The 27,946-nt window shown below is 33.0% G+C and overlaps 1 protein-coding gene across 4 annotated transcripts in view; it reads right to left on the bottom strand.

Moving 5' to 3' along the window:
• Nucleotides 1-26,522, bottom strand: part of LOC108912618 (E3 ubiquitin-protein ligase Nedd-4) — a 29,570-nt gene extending 3,048 nt beyond the window's left edge. The window contains exons 1-16 of one of the 4 annotated variants that reach the window (XM_018717897.2): nucleotides 26,218-26,522; nucleotides 22,968-23,047; nucleotides 21,629-21,710; nucleotides 19,349-19,387; nucleotides 19,135-19,295; nucleotides 13,853-14,012; nucleotides 13,663-13,793; nucleotides 13,414-13,543; nucleotides 9,888-10,154; nucleotides 7,272-7,617; nucleotides 5,419-5,543; nucleotides 5,118-5,347; nucleotides 2,444-2,565; nucleotides 2,017-2,257; nucleotides 1,712-1,940; nucleotides 1,461-1,630 (exon numbers count right to left, since the gene is read on the bottom strand). In XM_018717897.2, the coding sequence (XP_018573413.1) occupies nucleotides 1,461-1,630; nucleotides 1,712-1,940; nucleotides 2,017-2,257; nucleotides 2,444-2,565; nucleotides 5,118-5,347; nucleotides 5,419-5,543; nucleotides 7,272-7,617; nucleotides 9,888-10,154; nucleotides 13,414-13,543; nucleotides 13,663-13,793; nucleotides 13,853-14,012; nucleotides 19,135-19,295; nucleotides 19,349-19,387; nucleotides 21,629-21,710; nucleotides 22,968-23,047; nucleotides 26,218-26,370 (2,666 nt within the window). In that variant the 5' untranslated portion in view covers nucleotides 26,371-26,522. Of the gene's footprint in view, nucleotides 1-1,460; nucleotides 1,631-1,711; nucleotides 1,941-2,016; nucleotides 2,258-2,443; nucleotides 2,566-5,117; nucleotides 5,348-5,418; nucleotides 5,544-7,271; nucleotides 7,618-9,887; nucleotides 10,155-13,413; nucleotides 13,544-13,662; nucleotides 13,794-13,852; nucleotides 14,013-19,134; nucleotides 19,296-19,348; nucleotides 19,388-21,628; nucleotides 21,711-22,967; nucleotides 23,048-24,183; nucleotides 24,357-26,217 lie in introns of those variants that run through there. The other 3 variants (XM_018717898.2, XM_018717899.1, XM_018717900.2) reach the window with 3 other exon arrangements.
• Between the last annotated feature and the right edge of the window lie 1,424 nt (nucleotides 26,523-27,946).

Genomic DNA, 27,946 nt, shown 5'->3' with positions numbered 1-27,946 from the left:
TATTACACAAAACAAATATTAACTAAGAACAATTATAATCGTGCACTGGGCGATAGTCCAGTCATTCTGTCCAAAAATAAGGCGAAGAACCCGCAATAATTACCCTAGAGAAAAAACAAAAGTATTAAATTGTTCGTACGAATATCCTCTACAAGTTTGATAATATAAATTTTTTCGATAAGTATTAAGAAAAAAGAGAAAACCCCGAAAAACCAGATCGAATCTTTGAATTTTTTAACTATTTTGTTCGATATCTCAACATGTAACAATAATAGGTGAAAAGTTTGTAGGACCTAAATTGTAGATCGTCGAAAGAGGAACAAAAAACAATGAAACAACAATTCTGTATCTCGACGGGGAACCGAGTTATAGCAAAAACAAAAATTCACCCCTTTTTCCAAGATGGCGGAAAATGCACTAGGAAATCTTGGTCTCAAATCTCAAGTTAAGCTTTTCTATGCACCCTCCACAACATATAAAAAATTTGACTTTCCCGGTTCACTTTCTTTTCCAAATGTACAAAATGACTGGACTACGACACGTATCGTATAAACCAGGGGTCGGCAAGTAATTTTAGGTGGGGTCCCGACACTTTTGAAATTTTTTAACGATGTCTTGAAAAAAATTCATATTTCTTCCTAATTTTTTTATTTTCATTTGCACTCAAGTTTAATCTGTTTACTAACCATTAAGAACTCAAATCAGTCACAATTGTAAAATACTAGAAAAAATGATAAGGGTGGCATTCAAACGTAAAAAAATATTTTTTAAATAATTTGAGTAATTTATATCTTCAAAAAATTTTTGGCGGTCCAGTATTTTCCTTCCGCGGTCCGGATCTGGACCGTGGTCCGCCAGTTGCCGACCCTTGGTATAAACTGTTTAAAGGCAGGCGATGGGCAATGACAATGCTGCTTCATTATCTGCGTCACTCATTCCCCCACGTTGGCCGCCTCGTTGCCATGACAACCGCCGTAAATAACGCTTTGAAGAGAAGTGGAATTCAGACTGTTTCGATCTGCATCACTTGCGTATATTAAACGTTGTACGGTACGAGGTTAATGTTTGCACTCAACGAAGGCAATGTTAAAAATAAGTTTAAATTGCACAATCAAACGGAAATTTTAGGTGACCTGACAAGCCGCCACTGCATATTAGTAAGTCACTTTTATATAAGAAAAATAAACACAATATTGCCACAATGTAGTTAGGTATAATATAAGACTGATGAAACTTTCATAGCACCTACACATTAACAGGTCACTCTCTGCCAGTAGGCAATGAGTACCAATGAAATTTAAGATATGAAATCTCTACTTTATAGGTACAGAAACTTCAGTACAGAACCTGCAACTTGGAAACCAATTGCTTTAGGAGTTTAGTTCATTGAGATTTTTTGGTACAAAATGACCTCTCTCCTGAAGTTACGACATGAACTCAGAAATAATAAAATAACTTACCAAGTATGGGCTCTGGGATAATTATCAGGGGTGCCCCATTTTTCGATAGTAAATAGCTGTGGTCCATTGCTCCCGTATAACTCTTTAAAACCGTTCATGGGAACTCTTGAAGTGCCAGTTACAAACTGCAGCAGTCTGGCTCTCATTTCATTGCTGAATGATAAAACAACCTGAAATTAAATATAATTATAAAACTATTTGACGAACAGTTATTTAAAAAGTATTATTTAATTTAATATAGAAAAACTTACCCTCCAAAACCACTGAACGATAATGTGATTCGCATGATAATCTCCTTTGTACAAAGTGTTCCCTTTCCAATCTTTTACGTCGATATGTTGAATACCACACATTAACAGTTCTAGTTCATTCTCGTCGAATATTTTAACTAAATTTAAAGGTATTAGATCACTGAAACCGTCTAAGAAGGCATTCATTTGTTCTTGCACTCGCCCGACAAAGCGCCACTGTATTATACATCTAAAAAAAATTATAGGTAACAATCATTACTACAAAAAACATTCATACAATTTTTTTTTGACTAAGTGGTACTTACTTTATATACTCATCCTTGTTTGTGTTATCAAGCGGTACATCGGCTCCCCCTTCTATCAGTTCGTGAACAGATGTATGCCCAAATGACTCCTCATCCACAGAGAATGTTAAACCCAGATCAGAGGGATCATTTTCCTTGATCCACAGAAGAGATTTATAATATTCCGAATCAACCGATTCCATGTCTTTTAAATCGATTGACTTCGACAGCATCATTTTATAGAAAGGTCTGATGAAAAACGCTAAAACGATAATAAAGTTGAAAATTATATATCTATTACAGTGAGGTATATAATCTGGAATTATTAAAAAAAAAATTAGAAATTTTGATGTAAGTTACAGAATTTATTCATTTTTTTTATGATTTCAATTATTAACCTCAATTAATACAGACAGTTAATCTATAGTTTTGTTTTATATTATATTACCGTCTAATAATTTTCCATGATAAACTGCCATCCCTGCTACTCTCCCTATGAATTTAAAATAACTTAGATGCTCTTCATTGCATACTCCAGAAAATGGATTTATTTGTAATGTGTAATTATCCCTAAAAATAATAAACTCAAATAAAACTAGTGATAGTAGTCACATCAAAAATAACCAGTCAGTGTACATAAATGACTGGTTACATAAAAAAATTACCCTGGAATTTTTAAAATGGCATTTTAAAATGGCAAAAGTAAAACTTCCCGTAAATAGTTTTTTGTTATTCGTAATTCGACATCTTCGGAGTTGAGGAAAAATATGATAGAGCTTTGACATGATGAGTGTTTGATGCAATATAGCATAAGTTGCGCCATCTACTGAAAAATTTCTCAAAATTAATTCACCCACGACGAATACAATTTACAAGTCTGCGCTAGCGTTATTGTACAACATGTAACAGAATATCAAAATAAACATCCATGTAAAAAAATCTAAAGCTTTTCTACTTCTACTGCAAAATCTATGCATAAAAAAAATAATAGTCCACCGCCGATATGTCTGCCTTCACTTAATTTTCATTTTCATAAAGTTCCATATAACTATAATTTTCTTGAAAACGATTAAGTTTAGATCCCAGATTATCCATTTTTTTTTATTTCAGTATATACTATCACATATTAAGTTTTTACTTCATTTATCCAGCAGCTCAGTGCGGGTCACGAGAGGAAGCTGCAGTTTTTGATAGTATTCCAAAAGTTTTCATCATATAATTAATATTATTTAAGAAATTTTCATACAAATCTATTGCATATGCAATTAGGTACCTACTAAGGGAGGTCTCGAGTACGTAAATATACGATTTTTAAATATTCACTATTTTTCGCGCCCTCCGAATTCGCATTACAGTCGCTGGCAGCTTTCTCAAGCCTCCAGCCTTTACCAGTATTCTATACGCTGCGTGACGTTGAAATGATGCCACGATATCTATATTCGAGCTTAACCAGTCAAGCACGGAGGCTTGTTGCCACCTTCCATCTCTTTTTAACAACCGAATCTTTCAGTATAATCCTTCTATACCACCTCGGCGATCGCAGTTGTATGTTGCAATGTTGCATTTCATAATAAAAACATTGGTAGTTTGTGTGTACGCGAGTTTTTGTTTTTAACTGGTGTTTAAGTGAAGTTTTTCTTAAGAATTTTTGTGAGACGATCATAATTAATTAGTAAAACAATCAATTACATTTTACTCTGGTACGTACTTAACTTTATTAAAACAAAATGAGTGCGGAAAACGAACATAACCTCAACAACTTCTTTAATTGCATTGACATTGTAGATTATGTATTATTAAAAGGATTTAGTACTCTCAGTTATGATGAAACACTCATAATTAAACAGAAATCGAGACCAACACCTTATTTGCCGTCTATAGTTGCAGTGGATGAAAAACAAAATAGGGGATTTATCGATAATAATTATAGAAAAAATGACTGATTAACTGCATCAACTATTAGAAATATTATACTGTTGGCAATGTTTATTTTTCACTAATGATAATTTATCGGTTTGGGACAGGGTGGGTTTTAACAATTTAAAAAATTTTGCGAGAGGCCTCCAATGACACGAAAAATCGCGAGAACATATTTCATCGCGTATTAAATTTGATATGTTTCAAAGAAAAGAAAGATCATGTAATTTTGAAAGAACTGATATTCATTGTAAATAATTTTTTTGTGAAATTTTAGATACTGTTATAGTTCAAACTGAAATTAGATTTTCTGACTTAAATAGTTTGCAATGCTTCGATTTAGTAAATTCGGATAATTTTACATTGTTCTCCAAGTTATTTCCGAATGACTTAATGGACAGTTTAATAAAACAATATCCGATACTTGATAGCGTGTTATTGTGGAATGAACTTTGCGTATTGTACTCCGACCGACAAGTTTTAGGCAGTTCAACATCATCTAAAGAAATGCTAAGTTTTATTTGGAATAATAAAATAATAAATTGTCTACCTCAGACATATAAACTTTTTTCTTTAGTGTCAACAATTTCCATAACATCAGCTTCTGCAGAACGCTCATTTTCAGTACTTAAACGTATAAAGACTTTTGCTAGAAATACGATAGCTCAAGATCGTCTCTCAAATATATCTGTTGTTTCCATAGAAAAACGGTATTTCTCATAACTGGAAGAAAATAATTCATTTTATGACGAAGTTATTGATCATTTTGGATCAGAAAATCGCAGATTGCTATTGCTATATAAAAATATTTAATTTGTAATATGTAATTTATTTGCCAAAAATTTGAATTTCTTTTAGTTTTTGTACTCATTGCTAATTTACAAAAAATGAGTATTATTTAATGTTTTATACAAAATAAGAATGTTTACTTTACGTTAATTACGTGGGATAATAGAGCTACTGGCGAACAACACACTCAAAAAATATGGCGCGCCTATTGCACTACCTCAAGGGTGGTGAGGAAATGTGCCCGTTTGATTACACCGCGACGGTTTAAAGTTTTTCATTTCAAACCTCCTCTGCCAAATACCACGAGCCGCCACTGCTGCAGCCATACTGTATATTTAAATAAAATAAAAACATACAATGCAAACACAAATGAAAAAAGAATAATATTAATTGATACCAAAATTAATTTCACTTACATTGCTGAATATTCAAACAATCCATAATAAGGGTTAAACATTTCTTTGGAAAGCAAGTAGAACCATTCTCTAGCGAGGCCGCCATAATCCAGTCCCACCTCACCTTCAAATTCAACCCAGAGTTTGGTTTTCAGTAACTCTATTCTTGGAACTGTCGTGATTACCCTGTAAGAATCTTCAAGAATACTTCGACGGCGAATTTTGATTTCAAATTTATTTGGTACGTTGGTCTAAAACAAAACATCTCGATTGTCTTTTGAAACACTTGCTATTTTATGTTAAATGTCATTATCGTGCTTACTGGTTTTCTAAGTTGCGTTTTCATATATTCGTACTTCCGTTTGTAATCCCTGGAATATGGAATTGCAGGCCCAGCAATCTGTGGATTGGATAATCTTGGGTCCTCCCATTGTGTCGTTCTGGTATCTAAAAATTTTGAAATAAAATAATTTTAATTGCTGTCAAATTCGAATTATAATTATGACACCGTAACGTTCATAAAATTATTGAACAGATGAAACAATTGGGCCAAACCAAGTATTCAATTAAAGTCTGCATCTAACACGATGGGACGTGTAACTTTAAAATTGCAAATAAACGAGTGGAATTGGTCTTCAAAACCAGTTTTCTGACTAATTTCAATGACATATCTTAATAATCAGATATCATAGAGAACCGAATGAGACCTCATCTCAAGGAAACTAAGCCAAGTGCCAAATCCCAACTCAACAGCTTTGGAAATAAGATTTAATCTGGATTTCATGATATTTTGGTTCCAATCTAAGAAAACCTTCATAAATTAAAAAATTTTGTTAGTGTATCGTATCGTGTATCGTCGATTTACAATTCTTGATGTTTCGAGAAACTTTAAAAAGAAAGCCCTGGAATCCACAACGTTGAAGCCTAAGTGCTGGTACTGATATATTGACGACATCTTCATCATCTGACCCCATGGACGCAACACCATAGCGGATTTCCTGGATCACATCAATGGGATACATCCAGATATCCAGTTTACAATGGAAGTAGAGAAAAATGCCATCCTTCCCTTCTTGGATGTTTTGGTTGAGGAAACCAGATGGCACTTTAGGACATCGAGTATATAGGAAGCCAACTCAAACAGACAGATATCTGAATGTGAAGTCCCACCACCACCCAGCCCAGAAACAGAGGATCATAAATACTTTGATTCATCGAGCGTGGATCATCAGCGAGCCAAGACACTTGGCCAAGGAACTAGAACACCTACGCATGCCCTAAGAGGGACTGGCTACATGGCGAGAAATATCGAACGAGCTATCAGGAGGAGACATACGCCCTTGGAGAAACAGGAGTACTTAGCGACGACATATCTACCTTACGTAAAAGGTTGTATAGATAAAATCGGGCATCTTTTGAAGAAGAGGAATATCAACACAGTATTCGGGACTGTAAAGAAGGTGGCGACAGTGTTTCCAATGACCTGCAACAATGACCAGCTCCAGGGCCCCGGTGTGTACAGTATTCCTTGCTCTTGCTGAAAGGTCTACATAGGACAAACAGGAAATCACATTAATACGAGGTTAAAGGAACACAAAAGTCACCTAAAAAATAACAACAGGGAAAAATCGGCAGTACCAGAGCAAAGGGCGGATATGGAAGACATAGTGGATCTGAGCAAGCCAACATGGTGGTGAGAGAGAGAGAAGATTTTGGCCCTGACAATAGAGCATTAGAAATTTACAAAAATCCGAACAGTTTCAACAGGGACAGTGGCGTGGATCTGCCAGGTATAAGGAAGAGAGTCATCCATGAAAGCAACCTACTGGAACGTCAACAACGCATACGAGGTCACCCACCAGAACGTCATGGATCAGTGACCACATCAAATATAAATAGTGACAAGATTAGTAGATCTCCAGTTTCAGAGTAACTTCTGAAGAAGAGAGCAATATGTCTCTCAAAACGTCAAGAGTTGTAAATTAACAACGTGGTAACCAATCCGGAATTACAGTGTAGATGTTGGCTGTGAAAACTGTTGGTTTTGAGAAATGAATTTTCAAAAGTTTCTGAGTATCGAAACATCCACACCTTGTAACTTTTGCGGTCTTGTCAGCTGGACACAACCCATCTCAAGTGTTTTTTTATTTATAACGCATGTACACTATAACTTACTATGGTCGATAAAGAAAATTCTTCCATCCGAATGCACCCTTTCTTCCCAACCCTCAGGTAGAGGCCCCAGATCGTCATCGGGTCTTTTATTTACCACCGGAGTGGCAGCTTGATTAGGCATAGGGCTAGCTCTACCTGTTCGGGGGTCAACCCAAGACGTCGTCCGCTCATTGTGATCAATGAAGAACAATCTACCATTGGGTGCTCTCTGAATGCTCCAACCAGATGGTAGACCATCCGCGAGGCCCTCCAAGTTATTTTGTGAATTGCTATTGCTCGTTGTGGAGGATACCGTCGAGTTTCTTCTAGATGAATTATTAGATAAGCTGTCTACATGATCGTCACTCTGAAATGAGCACAATTTTAAGAAAAATGGACTGGTGAATGAAAATCTCTAATGCAAACAAAATTCGAAGGTGATCGCAATTTTTGTGCGGGGTATATTCACCATTGTCTTAAAATCAACAAGCCATAAGAAATACATATGAAAATTAATAAAAAAGGTTAAATTTATTAAATTTTTCATTGTCAATTTTTGACAAAAAATATTTTATTTGAATTACACAAATATGTTATTTTAAGATGTGGTGGATATGGAATGTATTAACATAAGCTATATAGTAGAAATGAAAATAAAAAATTGCAAAACTAATACCAAAAAGTTTTTTAAAATCCTTAAAATGTTGGTACAGTAGAAATTCGAACACTATTGTAATTGAAGTAGATAGAATCGATGCACAACTGATCCAACAATTACAAATACAGAGCTTTCCAGAAAGATTGGGGCTCCGACTGCCTATATAATAATGTTACAAAAGTCAAGACATACTGTGTCCTACAGAGCGTTATACAAACTAAGGCACAATTCTTTGAGTGATATCAATCCAAAAACGTTATATAAACATGAATCCACAAAAATAGTTTTCAAGATACAGATTTCAATTACAAAAAAAAAACTTTTCTAAAATATACCCAAAGATATTTAATTCAGAATGTTGAAACTAAATAAATTAACCTGACTTTGACATAATCTTGAGGGTCATTGTCAGTCATATTTAAGGTCGTACTTGAAGGTTAAATTTCAGCTCTTTCCAAATCCAAAAAACTTAACTTGACCTTCAAATGACCTTGAAGGTCAAAGTCAAGGCCAAATCCAAGATCACCATCAGATAGCCAGGGAAAAATACACATACAATTACACTTTTGTCTGAAACCGGGACTTTTGGATAACCCTGTATACAAATTGAGTGGATTTTTTCTTTCAATTAGATAAGTCACTAGTCTAAACCTTATGCATCTTCACAGATTTTTAGTAAAGGTTTTTTCTTTTAATTTCAACACTGTGTATCTCGAATATTATCGTTGTCAGGACAATATTCTAAAACTTCTTTGGCTTTACATGACTCAAAGAACTGTCCCTTAATGTTTGTCTGCAAACTTAATTAAAGCCCCTTTGTTTAGGTGGGGACTCCTTATATGCTACACACACTACACATCTTTCTCTTTGAATGTAACATATTTTTTGAATACGTAAAAAAATGACATGTTTTTTTTTGAGGCTCCACCTGGTTGACCATCCCATAATTTTTTCTATTCCTATGCCAATGGCTATATAAAACTTACATTTTTTGATATAAAATTGTTTTTAAAAGAATTTTTGTCTCTTGTTACCTTCTACAAATTTTGAGTAAAATAGTAAAATCTTCTGATTTAAATGTACCAAAACATGGGCTGTGCCTATATGTGGAGGAGCGATTATACATACAGGGTGTTTGAAAATAAGTGCAAAATATTTTAGCGAGTAGTTGTCGAAGTTATTTTGTGAAAAAAAGTTCATATAAGCGTAGGTCAAAATATGCTTCATTTCCTAAATACAGTGTTTAAGTTTTAATTTTTTAATTTATTTTCAGTAATTATTTCAGACTTTTAATGATATTAACTCGATATTTGATGGTTGTAATTTATTCAAAAATATTGACAGCAACATACTAGATAATGTATCATAGAAATTAAAAATACACAACTTGCAATAAAATATGTTTTACATTTTTTCCTCAAAAACGGTGCATCCTACAAAAAAAATATCAAAACTGGAAAAAAAAACAAATTTTGCAGCAAATAAAATTATTTCGAAAACAACCTTATATTGAAAAATAAAAATAGATGGTCATTCATTAGTATTGTACAGATGTAAAAAAGTTATGAGTTGGCCAAAAGATGACGACCCCAGGAAATAACATAAATAACTGTAATTGAGCAGTGCCCCAACCTTTCTAGTACACTCTGTATACTGACTAATACCACATTCAAATTCTCATTAAAACAATACAAGTTTTAGTAGTATTAAATTATATTTATGGTACAGAAAAAGATTTATGGGATGATTTCTTAAATAATATATAAAATTAGCATCTTTGAAGGAGTATGTATATTAATTTTCTGTTAATCCTATTCTCGAGAGCGGAATATTTGTAAGCTATAAATATCTACTTCAAAGATGCATTACGTATATTGTGATCGAGAAATGAAGAATGAACACAAAATGTCAAGACAACACATCAAGCACAACAAACTTGAATGAATCTAAACCCGAAACTCAAGCACAAGCTTACGAACCTCTGAATTGCTATCGATAAAATCGACCTCACTACTACCTCCACGATTTCTATTTATATTTTGGGGGTTCAATTGGTAATGCGGCACATCTACTGAACTCCTGCGACTGCTCTCGTTACTTTCGGCGGATGCATTATAGTCGGTATCGGATATATCAGATCGTAAACTGTTCCTGTTTGGGAGGTTATTGTCGTTGGTGATATCTTGTTCAATTCGAATTTCGGGTATGTTTGTAGTCTCGACAGCGTCTGTATCACGAGTATCTGCCTGATGAGCATGCAAACAAAATGCCCATGCAAGTCTACTGTAGTTAATAAGGTTAGTGATTTATGTATAATGAATGTGTTCCCTATATGAAACCAATTGCTGGAAAGTTTTGAAAAAGATAAGCCATGATGCAAATGCAGCACTCTTCATAGTTTTTTCTAGTATTTAATAGCAAACAAAATTCATCATAAGAGAATATAGGGGCGTTTATATTCACTGCTGACAAAATTAAGGTATCAGCAGAACTTCTCATTATTACCTACTTATTTTAAATTTAAAACCATTAAGTGAATGTCCAATAGACTTAAGAATAGAAAATATTAATTGTCCTTACAATTTACGAGATAAAGCAGTGAAAACGGTAACTCTAGTTACCAAGGATGTAGCCAGCACCATGTGGTTAATTTATTAGGAGATAGAAAATCAACAATTAGTTAAACAGTTAAATATTTCAGCAATTTGGAAGTTACTGTAGAATACCAGGACAAGGTCTTAAGAAATTTATAGATGTGAGAGATAAGCGATATCTTATACAAATCACCATAAAGAAAACAGATGTTCCACCAGTTTAGAGCTAAGCAGAACCCCTTCTAGACAAATGGTCAGGAGAAAGCTTAAATGAAGGAAGATTGGACAGTAGACCAATTGTTGCACCGCTGCTCACCAGGGAACATAGAGTTACTAGACTCTGTTTTGCAAGGGAACAAGTAACCTGGATGATTGACGGCAAGAAGCAAGGTTTGTTTTCAGACGAAACAAGGGACTAATTTTGATTTGTGAATATTCCAACTATGGATTGGCCACTAAGGAGCCCAAATATGAACCACATAGAGCATCTATAAGGTGCACTAAAGTGGTCAGTTGGGGTATATACCGACCACTACAAATCTTGGAAAAGTCGAACAAGTCGTTCTCGTCGAATGGTCGGATGGTAAAATATTCCCCGAGAAACCATTTACCACTTAATTAATAACATGCTCAGATGAATGGAAGCAATGATAAGAGCTAGAGGAGGATCTATATGCTACCGAATTCAAATTTTTAAGATTTAATTTCACATTCAATTTTTTTAAAGCTTTTCCTTGACACGTTTTCATTGCATTTGACATTTCTTTCTGCGATTTATTCATGCTTTTTTTTCAATAATAAAATTCTAATTTGACAAATATTAGTTAAAATCATTTAATGGTACAATGATTTAACATTTAAAAAAAAAAATAACAGTAGTAATGAGAACCCTTGTTGATGTATTAATCTTGTCCAGTTTATTTGGAGAAGTTCTTTGCATCATACAGAGTGAATCACGAGGAATTTTACATACTTCTACTGTAAACAGAGTTCATCAACGAGAACATCAAATAACCTTTAAAAGGCATCTCCTTCCCTTTTTTATTAACATACAGGGTCATTTATTGAATGATTTGCTCAAATTCCCTAATTTTTTTGGTGAAACTGTACACTGTTGGCTGTCATTCGACTGACATTGTCAAGTATTCAGAAAATCAAAAAATTCACCCTGTAGTAGGTACTTTTTAATGGTCATCTGATATTCTCGTTAATGAAGTCTATCTGAGGCAGAAGTATGCAATATTCTTCATGACTTATCCTGTATATTAGCTAATGATAATAAGTAATAGTCAATTAAAAAAGTTCTATATTTTTTATCTACTTTACCTATGCATCACCTATCTAAAAATCACTAGAGTATCCTGTAATGGCAAAGAAAACAACATTTGAGATATGGTTGAATTTTTCCTTTTGGTAATCTTTTAGCTTTCAGCACAATTTAAGCCCTAGATAAAACATAATGTGCAACAAACTTAACTTGGAGAGTAGGTTGCTCGAGACAGCAATTCAAAGCTTACATGGTTTTACTCGCCTTAATTAGAGTCATTAAAATAATAATAATAATAAGAGTAAGAAAAAGTTTGCACTAAAAATCTGCGTTATACAGGATGTCAAAAAAAGTAGTGTAACAAACCGGCAATTCTAGTCTTAAGAGAAAAGGTTTCTATGGACATACCCATATAAATGGAGCTACAGCCAGTCACTCAAACAATGGAAAGTTGATTTTTTTCCACAGATGTTCACAATTTTTTTTTTTTGTTTTTATTAAATTTTTCAAACCCACGTTAAATCTTACTTAAAATTTGACAAACTCGTAATACAATTTATATGCAATGCAGAAAAGGTAGTTTAGTAAGAGTGAGATTTTCCATTGTTAACATGTTTATTTTCAGCATTTTCAAAAGTCTGCCTGAATATTAAAAGAGGTATTCTTTTTTAAATCCACAAATTCAATCGCTGTTTAGATATTTATAATAACTTATTATATCAAAAATCATTCTCAAATGGTTTGTTCAGAAATAGCATGCAGACTTGTTTGGAAGAGGGGACAGCATATTATTATCCAGTAGACAGAATTCACACCCAGGATCCAATTATTCTACCATTCATTTCAGGAATGAGGGAAACTTCAAAAACTCATTAATTAGCAGGATAGGCTAATTTCCACTGTTCAATATTTCCCAATTAACATTATTCCATCCTACCATATCCGTGGAAAAGGTACCTACTTTACCTGTAGTACAACTGCTTTATGGTTGTCCGTCCACAGATCAAATGGACAGTCCCACCAATAGCGATTCAAAAACTAGCTCAAACCGCCAGCCTACTGATCAATGCGTAATGAAAAAATGATTTTACTTTTATACAATTCTTAAGAAACAAATTTCAACCATTAAATTTTTTTTTTTTTTTCATAAGTGCAAACATTTATTTTTTTCCAAAAACTCAGTCCGTTTATTTCAAGCAAGAGTACCTTTTTTATGTAAAATTTAACATAGGTATTGAAAAACTTTATGAAAAATACATTTTAACAGGAGCTGTGGTAAAATAAAATAAACTTTTTAATTTATCCTTTAAAAGCCTGTAGATCTGTTAGTGTTCTTTTTCTCTTATTTTGATAATTTATAACTTTTTAACACTATAAAATTTTGACTAAAATGTTAAAAATTTACTACTAATCAAGGCTACAAAATATAATTGTATATCAAAAGAAAATACATAAAATATAATTTAATTTCAATAAAAAGAATTACGAAAAAGAAATTAACATAAATCGTTAACTTTTATGTTTTATATGAAGTGAAATTGTGTTTAGTGAAATGAGGAAATGTACCAACCACCAAATATTACCACTTAAACATAAATATATAGTATTTAGTACGTGCATATGGAAGGTTATCCGAAAATTTACCTGATTTGTGTTATTTGTATTGTCACCTTGACCATTATTTGCGTCTTCATCAGCGCTTATGTGGAACCTTCTCTCAAATACCTCCCTCTGTTCTTCGCGTTCAACAGCTCTGATCGCAGAGTTAGTGTTGCTAAAATATTAACCACATTATAAAATACTTTTTTGTATTATAAAATTGTACAAAAAAACTTATTATATACCGACTTTTGACAAGGAATGTTTAGTAATTTTAATTTTATAACTATGTACCTCAACGTTGGCCTCTCCCACTGCGTAGTTCTGGCGATATGGTTGACGTAATATGTTCTGCCATTTGCATCTTGCCTCTCTTCCCACCCTTGTGGTAGCGGTGTTTGGTTCTCTGGAGCTATAAATATAGGCTGTAAAAACGTAATGGTAATCAATTATCAGCAAAAAGACATCATTTTACAGATGATACCTGGGCGGGGGATTCCTCCCTACTTTCACTGACAATTTCCCATTCCCTGTCATCCATCACTGGTTCTTCGGGAGCAGCTATCGGCGGCAAACTAGTGTCGTGAAGGAAAGCATGATAGAGTTCCAGATGACCCCGAACTCTTGAACGAGCACTAAAATCGCTACGTTGAGTAAGTTTCGAATCGCCAGCATGCAACAATTAAGTATCAATTTTATGTAGCAATTCATATGCAGCAACAGTATTTCCCAGGACAAAGCTTATATAGTTTAAGTGACATTTGCAGCTTGAGAAAATTCATCTTGCTCATGAGTTTTGGATGTGCAGTGACATTTGCTCATATATTTAAATTTATAATATTAAAACCTTCATTAAATTTTTATTTACCAGACCTAAGTAAAATTTTGCATGAAGGTACCTGGCCTACTATTAAGGTTTCCTATCTTTGTCACCCCTACTTCGAACTCGTAGACAAAATGAATTTAGTCAAGCTGTAATAACATTGACAATAGAAAGTAAAAGATTGTAAATGACTTACAAGGAAGGTTATTGAAGTGTCAGTCACCGATTTCAATGAAACTTCGCTATGTTGGGCAGGACAAAACAAAAACGAGACACAGACAAAAAATGAAAGGGTAAAAAGCATCTCTAAAGTGTACCCCAAAAACAGTTTTTTTCAAGCAATCTGTTTCTATAAAAAAAAATTTTATAATATCGGCTATAGCTAATAAACAATCTCCAATTGATTTTGAAAACATTTTGTACAAACACAGAGATTTCTTGGAAAAACTCTTTTTGGGGGTAAATTTTAGGGGTGCTTTTTACCCCTTTAAAATGTTTATCCGCAGAAAAAAAAAATATATGTGTCTCATATTTTTTTGTCCTTTACAACATAGCAAAGTTTCATTGAAATAAGTGACTGACACTTCGATAACCTTCCTTGTTAGTCAAATGTTTCAATCCTTAAAATAAAAGTGAGATGTATTGTATGGAGATTTAAAATTTGAACATTTTTTCTCCTCTTTGCTTACTTTGTAAAATCAATTGTGTGTAAGAGATTTGCAACTTTGTGCATTATTTCTTGCCATTAATTTTCTATAACTTTTGAAATATACGTTTTTGATAGATTTGTATTTGAAACATTTTTTATAGTTAGACACTATTAAAGGGTATTAAGAGGGAAGGTTAAAAAAATCGGATTTATTTTTACTGCATAAATAGTTATAACTATTCAATGCGCTGCAAAAATTTCAAAACAAAATTCCTATTACTTCCAGTTTTAAGAACCTAAAACCTAATGCCCATGGGGTTAGCACTCAGCAGGTAGAGCGGAGCGCTTATTCAGGTAGTCTAGTTACTTATTAAGCAAGAGAAGAACAGATGCAAGCTCAAAATGATGCATATGAGGAAGACTGTTATATAATCGCTAATTGATTAGAAGTCACTCTACATTATTGATAACTTTCTCAAATTTCTAGTTTGTGAAAATTTTCAAATGCGTTTTTCAACATTATTTCGATCACGGGAACTCTAGCTCAAAAAGTTATGAACTGATCTTTATGAAAATTGAAAGTGTGTTTGTTTATAAAATTACAAAGGACATGAACCAACAATTAGGATGATATTATAATTTTAAGACGTTTTTTATTTAAAATAAGTGAAAAAAAAATGGTGAATATCGATAAATTTTTTTCAAACACGTGTCAAAACTTCAATTTTCACAATTTTTACCTACAATGAGGTTCATATTTTTAGAAAACAGTTAATAATGCAGGAACACAACCAATTTGCTTTAACATCAAAATTGTGACCTCCACATTTCCCGTAAACAACCAACTCGGACGACGACAACCCATAACTTCAGCATGTTCAACACAAATGACTTGAAAAAATTTGTAAATGTATTTCAAAATATCGATAAAATAATGTCAAAGTTTTATAAAAATTCTAATCAACTTGTCCCGCTCAAAAAAAATCATAAGAAACGCCTGAAAATCAGCCTTCTAATGTGGTTTCCCCCCTTCCCTTAACTAAACTGTTGCACACCTTCCAGTTTAACCGAATTTTATGATTTTTAAATAACACACTCTACAAGTTGTGACGTTTATTTCATGCAAATGTCACGAGCTTTATTTATTTGTTTTGTAGCGAGGGATTGTTTATTCATCTTTAAATTATTTCCTTTACATTTTTGTGTGACCAAATTAAATTTAAAAAAATCCAAAACTAAGGTTGATAAATTAACTTTCTTAAATGTAAATGATATTCTGAATAACTACCTAATACGTCCATTCCTTTTTCTAGTAAATCTAACAGGTTTCACTAAAATTTTTATAAATTGAGTTGTTTTGGAAAGATATTTCTCCGATTATTCAATAAAAATGTTTCCCTTCATTGAAATTATTTCATATCACAGAACTTCAAACATTTAAACAGAAAGCGCATAACAATTTAATTCATAATATTTAGTAGTATCTATTTGATTGTGCAAATGTTTCAAATAAAAATCTATCAAAAACTTGTAATTCAAAAGTTATAGAGTGCTATTCTTGTGAAAAAACGATAAACAAAATTGTAAACTTTACAGAATAAGCGAATTGGTAAAAAAAATTAATTTATTTATATTATGCACCCAATCTTTGTGTCAAGGACAGACTACTTTCATTTCACAGCAACAGCATCTCCAAACATTAACAATAAGATAAAGAAGATAAGAAAATAAAAAGACCAGCGTGGAAATTGTCCAGCCATTAACTGCCACAGCAGCCTGCAAACCAAGCTAATAAACTATTTACTATTCTAAAAAGAGCTGGGAAATGACCATTTCGCGACTTTTTGTTTCGGCAAGCTGGATTTATCACTATAGATGCTAAATATTATTTATGTACAATAACATATTAGTTTCCACAGTCATAAAAATGGGGGGAAGATCGTTTACAGGTTGGTTAATTGTATAATTTTTACGTAAATTCACGTTTTTCGCTTATAGCTTTTCTTCATTCATTTCCACGAGTAAACAGTAAAGTACTTTTTTTTCGTTTTAAAAGACCTACAAAATTAGCCCTCGAGCCATATAACTATATCACGCGCGTATATTTCATTTTGCAACTAAGGCTAAAAAATAAAAAACTCCAGGTTGCAAATTTGAAATTTAAAAAAAAAATATATAGATTTCAATTATTATGATTGTGGAAGATGCTCGGGATCGTCCAGACTAATAATTAGTTAATTTGTTTATACGCCCATAACTTGTAAACTATTCAACTTACCCATTCCAGATTTCGTGCGAGTTATTAGACAGTGATCAGGAATGAGAGGATGCGATGCCAAAACGTTCTGGTAATAATAACGCAGTTTGTAAATGTTTAATTCAAGTCATAAATAAACTTCTGTTTATAACTTTTGATCTAATCAATATTTCTTGATGCTCGAGGGGTAGTTTTATAGGTCTTTTGAAGACAAAAAAAATAGTACTTTACTGTTTTCTCGTGGAAATGAACGGAAAAAGTTATAAGCGAAAAACGTGAATTTACGTAAAAATTATACTATTAACCAGCCTGTAAACAATACTCCCCCCCATTTTTATGACTGTGGAAACTAATATGTTATTGTACATAATATTTAGCATCTATAGTGATAAATTCAGCTTGCCGAAACAAAAAGTCACGTCCAACTCTATATTTCCTGGCCTAAATACATGAATTCCGAAAGCAAGACTTTCAACAGTTAGAACAAAAAATCACATTTTTTCTACTAACATAATTTAATAATAACTAGAAAGGCAGGCAAACTTCGCAGACGTGAAGTTTGACCTTTCTCTCGGGCCTTCGGTCCTCGGGCCACGCTGCGCGCGACTCGAGCACCGCTCCGCGGTGCATTCTCTGTGGGTTGGTAAATAATATATAAAATTTTCCCCAAAAAAAAAAGAAAAAATGCGCCCACTCGCGATTTGAACCCCGGACCTTTGACTTCGCAGTCGTGGGTTTATAAAATGAGCTACGGCGATCTAACGTTGGGTGAAGCCTGCACGGGTTATTTGAAACGTTGATTCTCCGCGAATGTAAACAGAAAATTGAAAATGTTCAAATCAAGTTTTGTCGCCAAAGTTGCCTCTAAAAGATCGGAACCGATACTTAACGGCAATGTAACGATTCATCGTGGCCCGATCGTCCAAGAAAACGCGTCAAATGATAAAATTTATTTTGACGTCTTCACTGACGTTTGTCTCCATCTCTGTTTAAATATCGGATATACTTCGGGTATATCACTCCCACCGAAAAAAGTCAGTTTTCGGCGAGGACTCTTTTAAAGTGAAAATTTCACATAGAAGGCGCGAACAGATCGCCTTCAGAATACGACGTTCGGATAAAGGAAAGACGAAGGAGCCCTCTGGGCCCCTGTACTCGTCGCTGCGAGACTCGCGAGGAGAGACCGTGGATCTTATTTGTGGAAGGGCGAAATGGGCGTTGACTATTAGATGCCTTCATTATAGCCATCCTTGTCTATCACATGGATTTCTATGGCTTACTTTATCGCTCTCACGTAACTTCTGATAGACCATCGGTACTTTCCTACACTGTATATGGATTTTCAATTGTGATTTTAATTTGAAAATTCTTATTTGTACAAAAACATCTTGATATAGCAACTGATTTGGCAGAAAGATGTACATATTATTAAATATTAAGGCTCCTCCTAACATAAACCACATTTAACACCACGTTTTGTGATACCCTACCTTGCTATAAATCAATTTCTGTATTTTAAAGGCTAACGCAGTAAGTTTAGTATTTAATACTTACATGCATGTTACATGTAATCAGGAGTAACCAACGTTACACTCATGGAATACTCGTCATATCGCGCCTTTTCATGGAAGACTTTATATTATGCCGACGTTGACAACTAAGGAAATTAACTATTTTCTTTACTAAAATAGCTATTGACATTATTAAGATGTTTGTAGAAAAAAACTTTCGCAAGACTCTGTGAATTAAGTTTTTAATAAACGATAAAAAAAGTTTTTAAGTCAGCATTAAAACACTTCTACCTCGCACTTGTTAAGAATATTGCTAGTGTACGTCACCTTCACATGCAGTAGACATTATAACCAATGGAAAACACAAATTCAGCACACTGATGAGCGAAAGCTGTATTTTAAAATTGATTTATTTACCACGTGCCTTACTGACTTAAATCCAGGAATACAAATAATATTATGGCCGACACAACAGTAAACGAACAAAAAAGCTAACAATAAACTCATTTTTAAGAACTGTAATTACCTTCGAGGGCGCAGCAAATACTTAGCTGGTGGTAAAGTTCTACCTTCCTGTTCTTTTGGTAGGTTAATTAGGGATAGTTCCACCATACCAAGGAAATCGTCTCGAGTCAGCCTATTCTCATCAAATACTTGAAGAACCAGCTTCTGTTCGGCTGGTTTTACCTACACATTTCATAATAAAAAAATAATTGCAATCCGTAATATCTTTTACTTACCCTAAATATAAATTCTTCATTCCATTCTGGATTAAGCGTCTGAAAAATTATAATTCATATTTAAAATAACAGTTGAAAAGTAATTTGTATGATATTAATCATTTTTTTTTGAATTTTTAAAGGTACTCTCATTAATTAGACCCACAAAAAAAAAAAGTTGAAAATACCAGAGACTATACCCAAATATCCTTATGTATTTTGATGCGCTGAAACCGAATCCGGAGTCAAAATTGCTCCATCACCCTCCAGTTTTTCTTTTAAATTGTGAAAAACTACCCCAAAATCACGGAAAATCTTCAAATTCTCGCTTGAGCCTGGGTCCGAAGGTTGAGACAAACGTGAGAACCAGCACAATATGATTATTTTATATGTCTGGAATCTGGAATTGTGGGGAGGGTAGCAAAGCTACAGCACTTAGGCCCCATTGGGCCCCTTGTACATCCTCCCATTAGAGAGATCAATCCACCTGAGCCGCCAACCAGCCTATTACAGTAAAAAAGGTGGTGACGTTGCTCAGGGGGGTCTCTCTCTTATATAGGCCGTTGAAGGCCAGCGTTCTCCCAACATGGACTCTCTTGTTGACGAGACGGCAGTGCATTCACATAGTAAATGCAACACCGTCTCGTCTTCCTGTTCACAGCCCCTACAAAGAGGTGTTTCACACTTCCCCATATTGTAAAGGTGTTTCCTTAGCCAACAGTGTCCAGTTTGAATACCTGTCACCAGGCGAAGATTTGACCTAGACATAGCCAGGTATTTTTTGGCTGTGTCTTTGCTAGGATACACTAAGAACTCCTTAGCAAAGTGACAGCTGATTGTTTCATCCCACTGTTTCATAAATTCTTTGTGGGTGTCTTCCTTGATAATTCCAACAAGTGCCGACAACGGAAACACACTGGAGGGGGCGGGTCCAAAAATGTTGAGGCCCGATGCGCTCCTGGCTAGCTTGTCAGCTTCTTTATTGCCACAGCACTGCTCGTGTCCCTTTACCCAGCATACAGATATGCTGTTAGCGGCCGAGGCCACAACTAGTGCTTCATGGTATTCTCATACTGTCCTAGTCATTATCTTATGATTACGCAAGGTCAGTAGTGCTTGTCTACTATCCGTGTAGATTCCGATAGTTTTGCCCGTAGTATGTCTGCGGGCAATTTCCTTCGCGGCTATGGTTATGCCTGCTAACTCCGTTTGTACAACGGTAGCATGCCTATCCATTGCCCACTGATATCGGATGTGCAGGGATCTAGAGTATATTCCACATCCTGCACCCTCCTTCCTTTTTGATCCGTCTGTGAAGATGCTAATTACATCTCCACGGGCGGTCTCCTCCTGTCTCTTAATGAGTACGGTGTAGGGTTTGTCAAATGCAAACCGGGGAGAAATACTGTCAGTGTCTGCCTGCAGGAGGGGCGTCTTCCTGACGACCTCATTCCACAGGCGACTTCTGATTATTTTATATGTATTTTGACAAGCTAAAAACGAATCCAGAGCCAAAATTGCTCCATCACCCTCCAGTTTTTTTAAATCACAAAAAACTACCCCAAAAACACGGAAAATCTTCAAATTCTCGCTTCAGCACGAGTCCGAAGGTTGAGATAAACGTGAGAACCAGCACAATGAAACTATTTTATATGTATTTTGACGAGCTAAAACCGAATCCGGAGCCAAAATTGCTCTATCACCCTTCAATTTTTTTTTAAATCGCGAAAATCATCCCAAAAATACGGAAAATCGCGTGTTTGTCTCGGATCTTAACATTCTCTCTTTTTTTTGATCGTACTCTTTTATCTTCAAAAGATCTGTGTATTGGATACTTTTTCTTTTTCTGCTATTTGGCTCGGATTCCCTTTTAAGCATCCAACAAAAATCTGCCATCATATTAACATCCCATCGTACTTGGTACCGGCGTTCCATTTCCTTAACGTCTTAAATAAAGATGACTTATGCTACATTTACGGTAAATTTGAATTTTCTAAACAGGGATTTTATCTGAGGATTCGGTTTTAGCTCGTCAAAATACATATAAAATAGTCTTATAGTGCTGGTTCTCACGTTTATCTCAACCTTCGGACTCATGCTCAAGCGATAATTTGAAGATTTTCCTTGTCTTTGGGGTAGTTTTGGGCGATTTAAAAAAAACTGGAGGGTGATGGAGCAATTGTGACTCCGGATTCGGTTTCAGCGCGTCAAAATACATAAGGATAGGTGGGTCTAATCTCTGGTATTTTCAATTTATTTTTTTTTGTGGGTCTGTGTATTAGAAATAGAAATTTAACTTACCTTTTTCTTTGTTTTCGTAAGAACAGAATCAATTGTTTCATCTCCATTAATTGTATTTAAATCAATTCTTACATAAGGATCACTAAAATAAATAAAAAAAAAATGATTTGTATGTACTTTCCATTCATATACTGCAGATAACGTTCTTAATTATAAATAGACATCATGCAAAAAATGGACTGGTGAATTTACTGCCTGGTGTATACTTGTGTTTTTAAAAAGTCTGGACAACATATTCCTGGGACCAAAATATGATGATTTAATCTGTTGCCTTAGTCCAAAATTTGGTAATTACTTAGAAAGTATATTTAGAAAATTTCGTTTTGAACAAGCATTTTTTGGATGTGTTATCCAGTTATAGGACTGGTCCCAACTGGTTCTAAAATTTTGGAGCATGTGTAAATTCAAGGAGTTAACAAGAAAAAATTAAAAGGCCAAGGGGTCAACAATGCCATGAATGTAGAAGTTAACGGCCAAGAGCAGTAAATATTACAAAAAAAAATTGGGAAGATGAGAAGAAAACGAAAAACTGTGCTATATGTAGCTTTTTATATTTTTAATAGAATTAATAATGAAGTTATTGAAAAAAAACTAAAATGAAATTGAATCTTGAACTAAGTAACAAATTTTGGACTAAGGTAACTTAGATTATATCATTACATTTTGGCCCGCAGAATATGTGGTAGAATATTGTCTAGACCTTTTACAGGCACCCTGTATAGGCCACGTTAAGCTACATGTCATACTGACCATTATGATTGGACTGTAATGCTTTTATTGTTAAACCTAATTTTATTATTTTCTATTTATATTCTTTCAAGTGGTCCAAATTTTGTATGTTATGTTTAGTGGTGCATTGTTATTAAAATTAATGAAATATCTAGGCAAATCTTGGCATTCTATAAAGAAAACTTAAACCGTTTGGGTGCTGCATTTCGAAAATATCGAGGGCGTTATATCAGAAGGGCGTATGAACCAAATCTGAAATTTTACAGGCATACGCCTTTCTGATATTATAGTTTTGCAAAATTGGTTCATACGCCTAAGTAAAATACGTTAGAATAGAGAATTGATGTTTATGAATATATATGCCCTTCTGATATATTAAGCTATTAAGCGAATTGATTAAATGAGGTCATACGCCCTAAAAACCTAAAACCGACTATAGTGGCACTTACTCCCTTATGATATGACACCCTCGATATAAAAAAGAACGCAAAAACCAATTTCTCCTAATTTTAAACAGGTTATGTTGATATAAAATTGACTTATTTATTAGTATTGCTTTAACAACATTCACAATCCGACAAAAAAATATGATAGTAAAGCACAAACGTACCTAGCCCCAAATATGTCTTTTTTCATAAGATTTTTGCCACGGATTACCCTAAGTCGAATTTTACTAGTCGGCTCTTCTGTCTGAAAATATAAAAATAAAGTTTATAATAATTATGATATACCAAAGTTATACCTACTTAATAAAATTACTGAATATCGACATTTGTGTATTGCAATATTAATAATAAAATAATACGTAACTTGAACACATGTTTGAAATTTTGAGAAACTTAAAATCAATTCTAATAAATACTGAAGTTATGACAAAATTAACTTTTTATAAATCTATTTCTAAATATGTATCAAATGTCATTCTTTGCAATGTTTCACTCATTAGAGGCCAATGTAATAGGTCTAATTAGATAAGTCACAGGAAACTAATATTTACAGTGTATAGTGTATGTACTAATAATCATATCAACATATAAGCTATGGATTATACCGTCGGAACAATTTTATGAAATATTTACATCGTAAATGACGCATTAAAAACTTAGGCATATAGTTTCAGAATAAGCAATTAAATATAATATATAAAAACTTAATTTGTTATTTAAATAATTACTTATGTACACTTGTTAACTGAGTTTCTAGCACAGACATATGATTGGAAAGAAATATATGAAGTCACGGATTATGAAGTATATTATATTTTTATGTTCTGAAATGAGTTAGAAATATTTCTTCTCTGTTATACTGCTTATAAATTATCAGTTCTAAATATCCCAATTTGCAAATACTTAGAAGTAGCTTAAACTGTATATACATTTCTAAAGGTATTAAATGATTATGATTATCTTTCATGTGAGACTGAACCTGTAATCAGTTGTAAAACTTTTAAGGTATTTCCAATAGTTCTAGTTATTTATCCAACAATGCCTTTTCTAAAATATCTAAATAAAAAAAAAAGAGCTGAAGCAGGCTGACAGTAAGGAAAAATATACATTACACCTCGTACATAAGTTTATCTTTTGTGAAAGAATATTTTGTTACTATGTAATTACATATACCTAGGTACCTAATAATAATAGTGCTTAACAAAGTAATAGCTTCCTAAGTTCACTATTAGAAGAATCATTGCATTACAACATTTGCATTGTCTTTCTTCATAAGGATGATTATAAAAACATATTTTATGAAATTAACACATTATTTTTGCGAATGACACTATAAACTTAATGACAGCAGTAACAAGTGCAAGGATATGAAGTACTTACAAATCCATCTATTCCTACTTGTGGAACATATCCAAAAATATTATCTGATGCCATTAAAAGAAAAAACTACAAGTCTTGATTACATTTAACATAAATTTTGTCACAGCCACGAAAACAGTTTAATAATATCCCAATAATGATACAATAAACACGAAATGTCAAACTGCTAATAATGGTATGATACGAAAAGTGACGAATAACATGCTAAAATTCCTAAAGATCATAATTCCTACTGGACTGGAAGGTTATAATTCATAATACTCATTTCTTCAAATTCGTTGTGGACAAATCACCAGCGACCTTTGCCGTAGATAAGTAACTGCACAGTTTACCATAAAGAATAAGGTCTCTTATATTCTGGTTTTGCGTTTATGAAGGAATACCTAACCTAATTCCTTATGACATTTGACATTTAGTAAATAAATAATATATATGGTTGGTTTATAAAAAAGTATTAGTCCTAACTTAGTCTTAGTATTAAGGGGGGCGTTTTTAGGCGCAATTTTCAATGAATTTCTTGTCCAATTGTTTAAAAAATCTAAACAAGTTAGAAACGATAACTCTTCACTGTACTACTCATGCAAGTGTTCTTCAGGGTGTGAGATAACTGACAACACATTTTAAGTAAGAAAAAAAAAACATATTTTTTTATCTTACGTTTCCTGAACTTTCCACGACTGTTGAACATACAGATAAAAGCGTACGGTATTATAAACATACCCACACCCAGCAGAATGCTNAAAGACAGGAGGCCACTATGCTACGAAATGCAATACTTGTGCATGCGCACTTCTCAGATCCTAGTCTTAATACTAGAAAAATTAAAAGATGGGAACTTTCAAGGTCATGTCTTAAGACCTCCTTACGACTAGGGATTTTTATAAACCGATACATTACATTCTGTACATTTAACTTTTTAGGACTAAGATTAAGGTTAAGTTACGGCTAAGTTAGGACTAATACTCTTTATAAACCAACCAATACTCGTAAAGTTCTTTTAGATTATTTAACTATTTTGACGACAGCCATGCAGATTTAAAAAAAATTGATTTATTTTGTTTGTACTATTGCAATTTCAGATACCTAATGGGTACCAATAATTTTACAGCGTTTTTCATTTATTTGCACTTTTGCACTCGGTGCGCACTCTGAATATGTCCATCCTTTAATATCAAACCGGATAATAAAGGATGAAAATAGACTCAGTGCACACTGAGTGCAAAAGTGCAGATGAATGGAGAACGCTGTTAATCTTAATTAAAAATATCAACAATTTTTTCAAACCATTTCAAAATTCACTTTTTTTGTTAGAGGCCACAAATGGATTGTATACTAACTATAGAGAGGAGAATCATATGACTGTGGGAGAATCCTTATTATGTACCTATTCAGTTTATCTAAAAGTTTCAGCCATTTGGTGGGTGGACCATATTTTTTTTATTAGGTATTGAGCTCTTCATATTAGAAATTTTTCATTTTTAGAATGCTGGTTTAATTAACATTCTCAGATATATATGTTATTAAATAATAATAATATAACGATATATTTAAAAAATTATTTAATTTTATACTCAAGACTACTTTTACTCTTTTTAGATTATGGTTTAGAAGACAAATGAGGATGTCTCGAGTCCTACGTGCAGGCGTCAAATATAAAAATATTTTTCTTTTCTAATTATACTAAATTGACAAATAACAGTTAACGTACCTATTCAAGTAATTTGATATAATTTCGACCTTCGATTTCAAATCGACAGGTTTACCAGAGGATGAACATCAAGGTTCGCAATGCGAAATATGACTTACATACTGTCTATTACAATTATTATGAGATAGTAGTTTAATATTCAATTATTATATCTCAATAATACGCATTTTAAAAAATAACTTACAATTTTTCTGAAAGTATTCGAACGATAATAGATAAAACACTCTGTAATTTTGACCTTGTAAATCTGATTACGCAAAAATGTATAAATACTGTCGAAAATAGTGGTAATTGGTAATTGTTAATATAAGAAAATCTCAACATACCAGGGTCCAAAGGGATCTTCTAGGGACCCGAGTTACTTGGCTGACGGAATTTGATCTGGTAGCTGTGTTACTCCATGTATTACTACGTCCTCGAGTAATATACCCCGTGGAGTCATGTGTGTTGGAACTGATATCACTTTCTTGTACAGACATTTGAACATCTTATGCAAATTGGTAAATTTTAAACACAGCACATAATTTCACTTATTCAATACTGACTATTAACAATTTTTGTGCACATGGCCGTGTCCCAAAAAAACAATATATCAGTCTTTTAAAATGAGCCTTCACTTGATCGCACTTCAGTTATTCTTATCTTCAAACTTCAGATTAAAAATGTAAATAAAAGATAAATGACATTTTCATTAGTATACTTATGATTATTTAAATGATTATTAATAGAGGTTTGCTTTGCTTCTTCCATGGATGTTTTTAATTTTTGAAGCAAAACAGAGGTAGAATAATATGCTAAACAGTGAAATATAAAAAATTAAAACAAGTATAGGTATTTTTAAAAACATATACAGGGTGAGTCATTAATAATGGTACACAGCTTAATGGCAGATTGCTATCCTCAAAATACAGCAATTGAGCCAAACATGCTTTAGTCAATTATTGCTCCTTTTGTTCTACAGGGTATTAAAAGTTGAAAAATTATTTTCGATTTTTTGCTACATTTTAAGCATGTATGTACCGATATTGTTTTGAATATTTGTAGTTTTACGTATATTGAGGTGGCAAATACGAATATACAAACCACAGAGCACCTAGAATGTACGTTTCCTATCCCAAAGCACGGGAATCGATGAAGCCAAATTGTGGGGAAGTGGAGTGTGTGAAGTAATCTGAGCGCGCATACTTTGAGCAGGTTCGGATTAAGGCAATATTTTTATACTTATGACAAATAGTTATTTTTCAAGTTTGTAATTCAGAAAATAATATAATTTGTCTTGCTTATATTAAATAAACCTACAAAATAATTAAAATATATTTATTGTCCATTAAGTAATACTAATTTATTTAATATTTGTCTTTTAGTAGATTTCACTGAATTAAATATTTTAACTTCATGATTTATTATCACATCGATATATTTTTCACATACAGTCTTCACAAGTTCTTATTCATATTTTTTAAATAAATTTACATTCAAAAGTTTTTTAATACATGATACACACTTTTACTTTTCTGTAGTTTGAGTGTACTGTTTTTATAGGAGTTATTAAAAAAATATATTATTTTTTCTATTTCTTAAATTGTCATTTTTCTGAAACATTATGATAAAATTAGTTTAACTAATGCAAAATGTAACGGCATATATTTTTAATATACGAATATAAACATTAAAATTGCTAAAGCTATTAAGATTTTTAAAATTTGGATAAAAAATAAAATTCTAACATTACTTTAAAATCTTTATTGGCCTTTAAATATTGTAACTTTATTTAGTACATGTCGTTTTGTAACTTTTAGAAAGTTAAATATTTTTGTTTCGTGATTTATTCTTATATCTACATATTTTTCGCAAATAGCTCTAATAAGTTCTAACACATGAAACACACATTCTAACACAAGAAAATGGGGAAATAATACAATTTTATTATTAGGTAATAATCACCTGTAATTTAACATTAACGTATGTTTATTATTGAAATTATAGGTTGAGAATTCAATATTTACAATTATTTTTAATAGCCATCATGAAAATAAACACCAATTGTGACAAAAA

This window comes from Anoplophora glabripennis, unplaced genomic scaffold, assembly GCF_000390285.2.
Source record: "Anoplophora glabripennis isolate ALB-LARVAE unplaced genomic scaffold, Agla_2.0 scaffold630, whole genome shotgun sequence".
Taxonomy (NCBI): Eukaryota; Metazoa; Arthropoda; class Insecta; order Coleoptera; family Cerambycidae; genus Anoplophora; species Anoplophora glabripennis.
The sequence above is the reverse complement of the archived record's forward strand: the minus strand, read 5'-3'. Positions and strand labels throughout refer to the sequence as shown.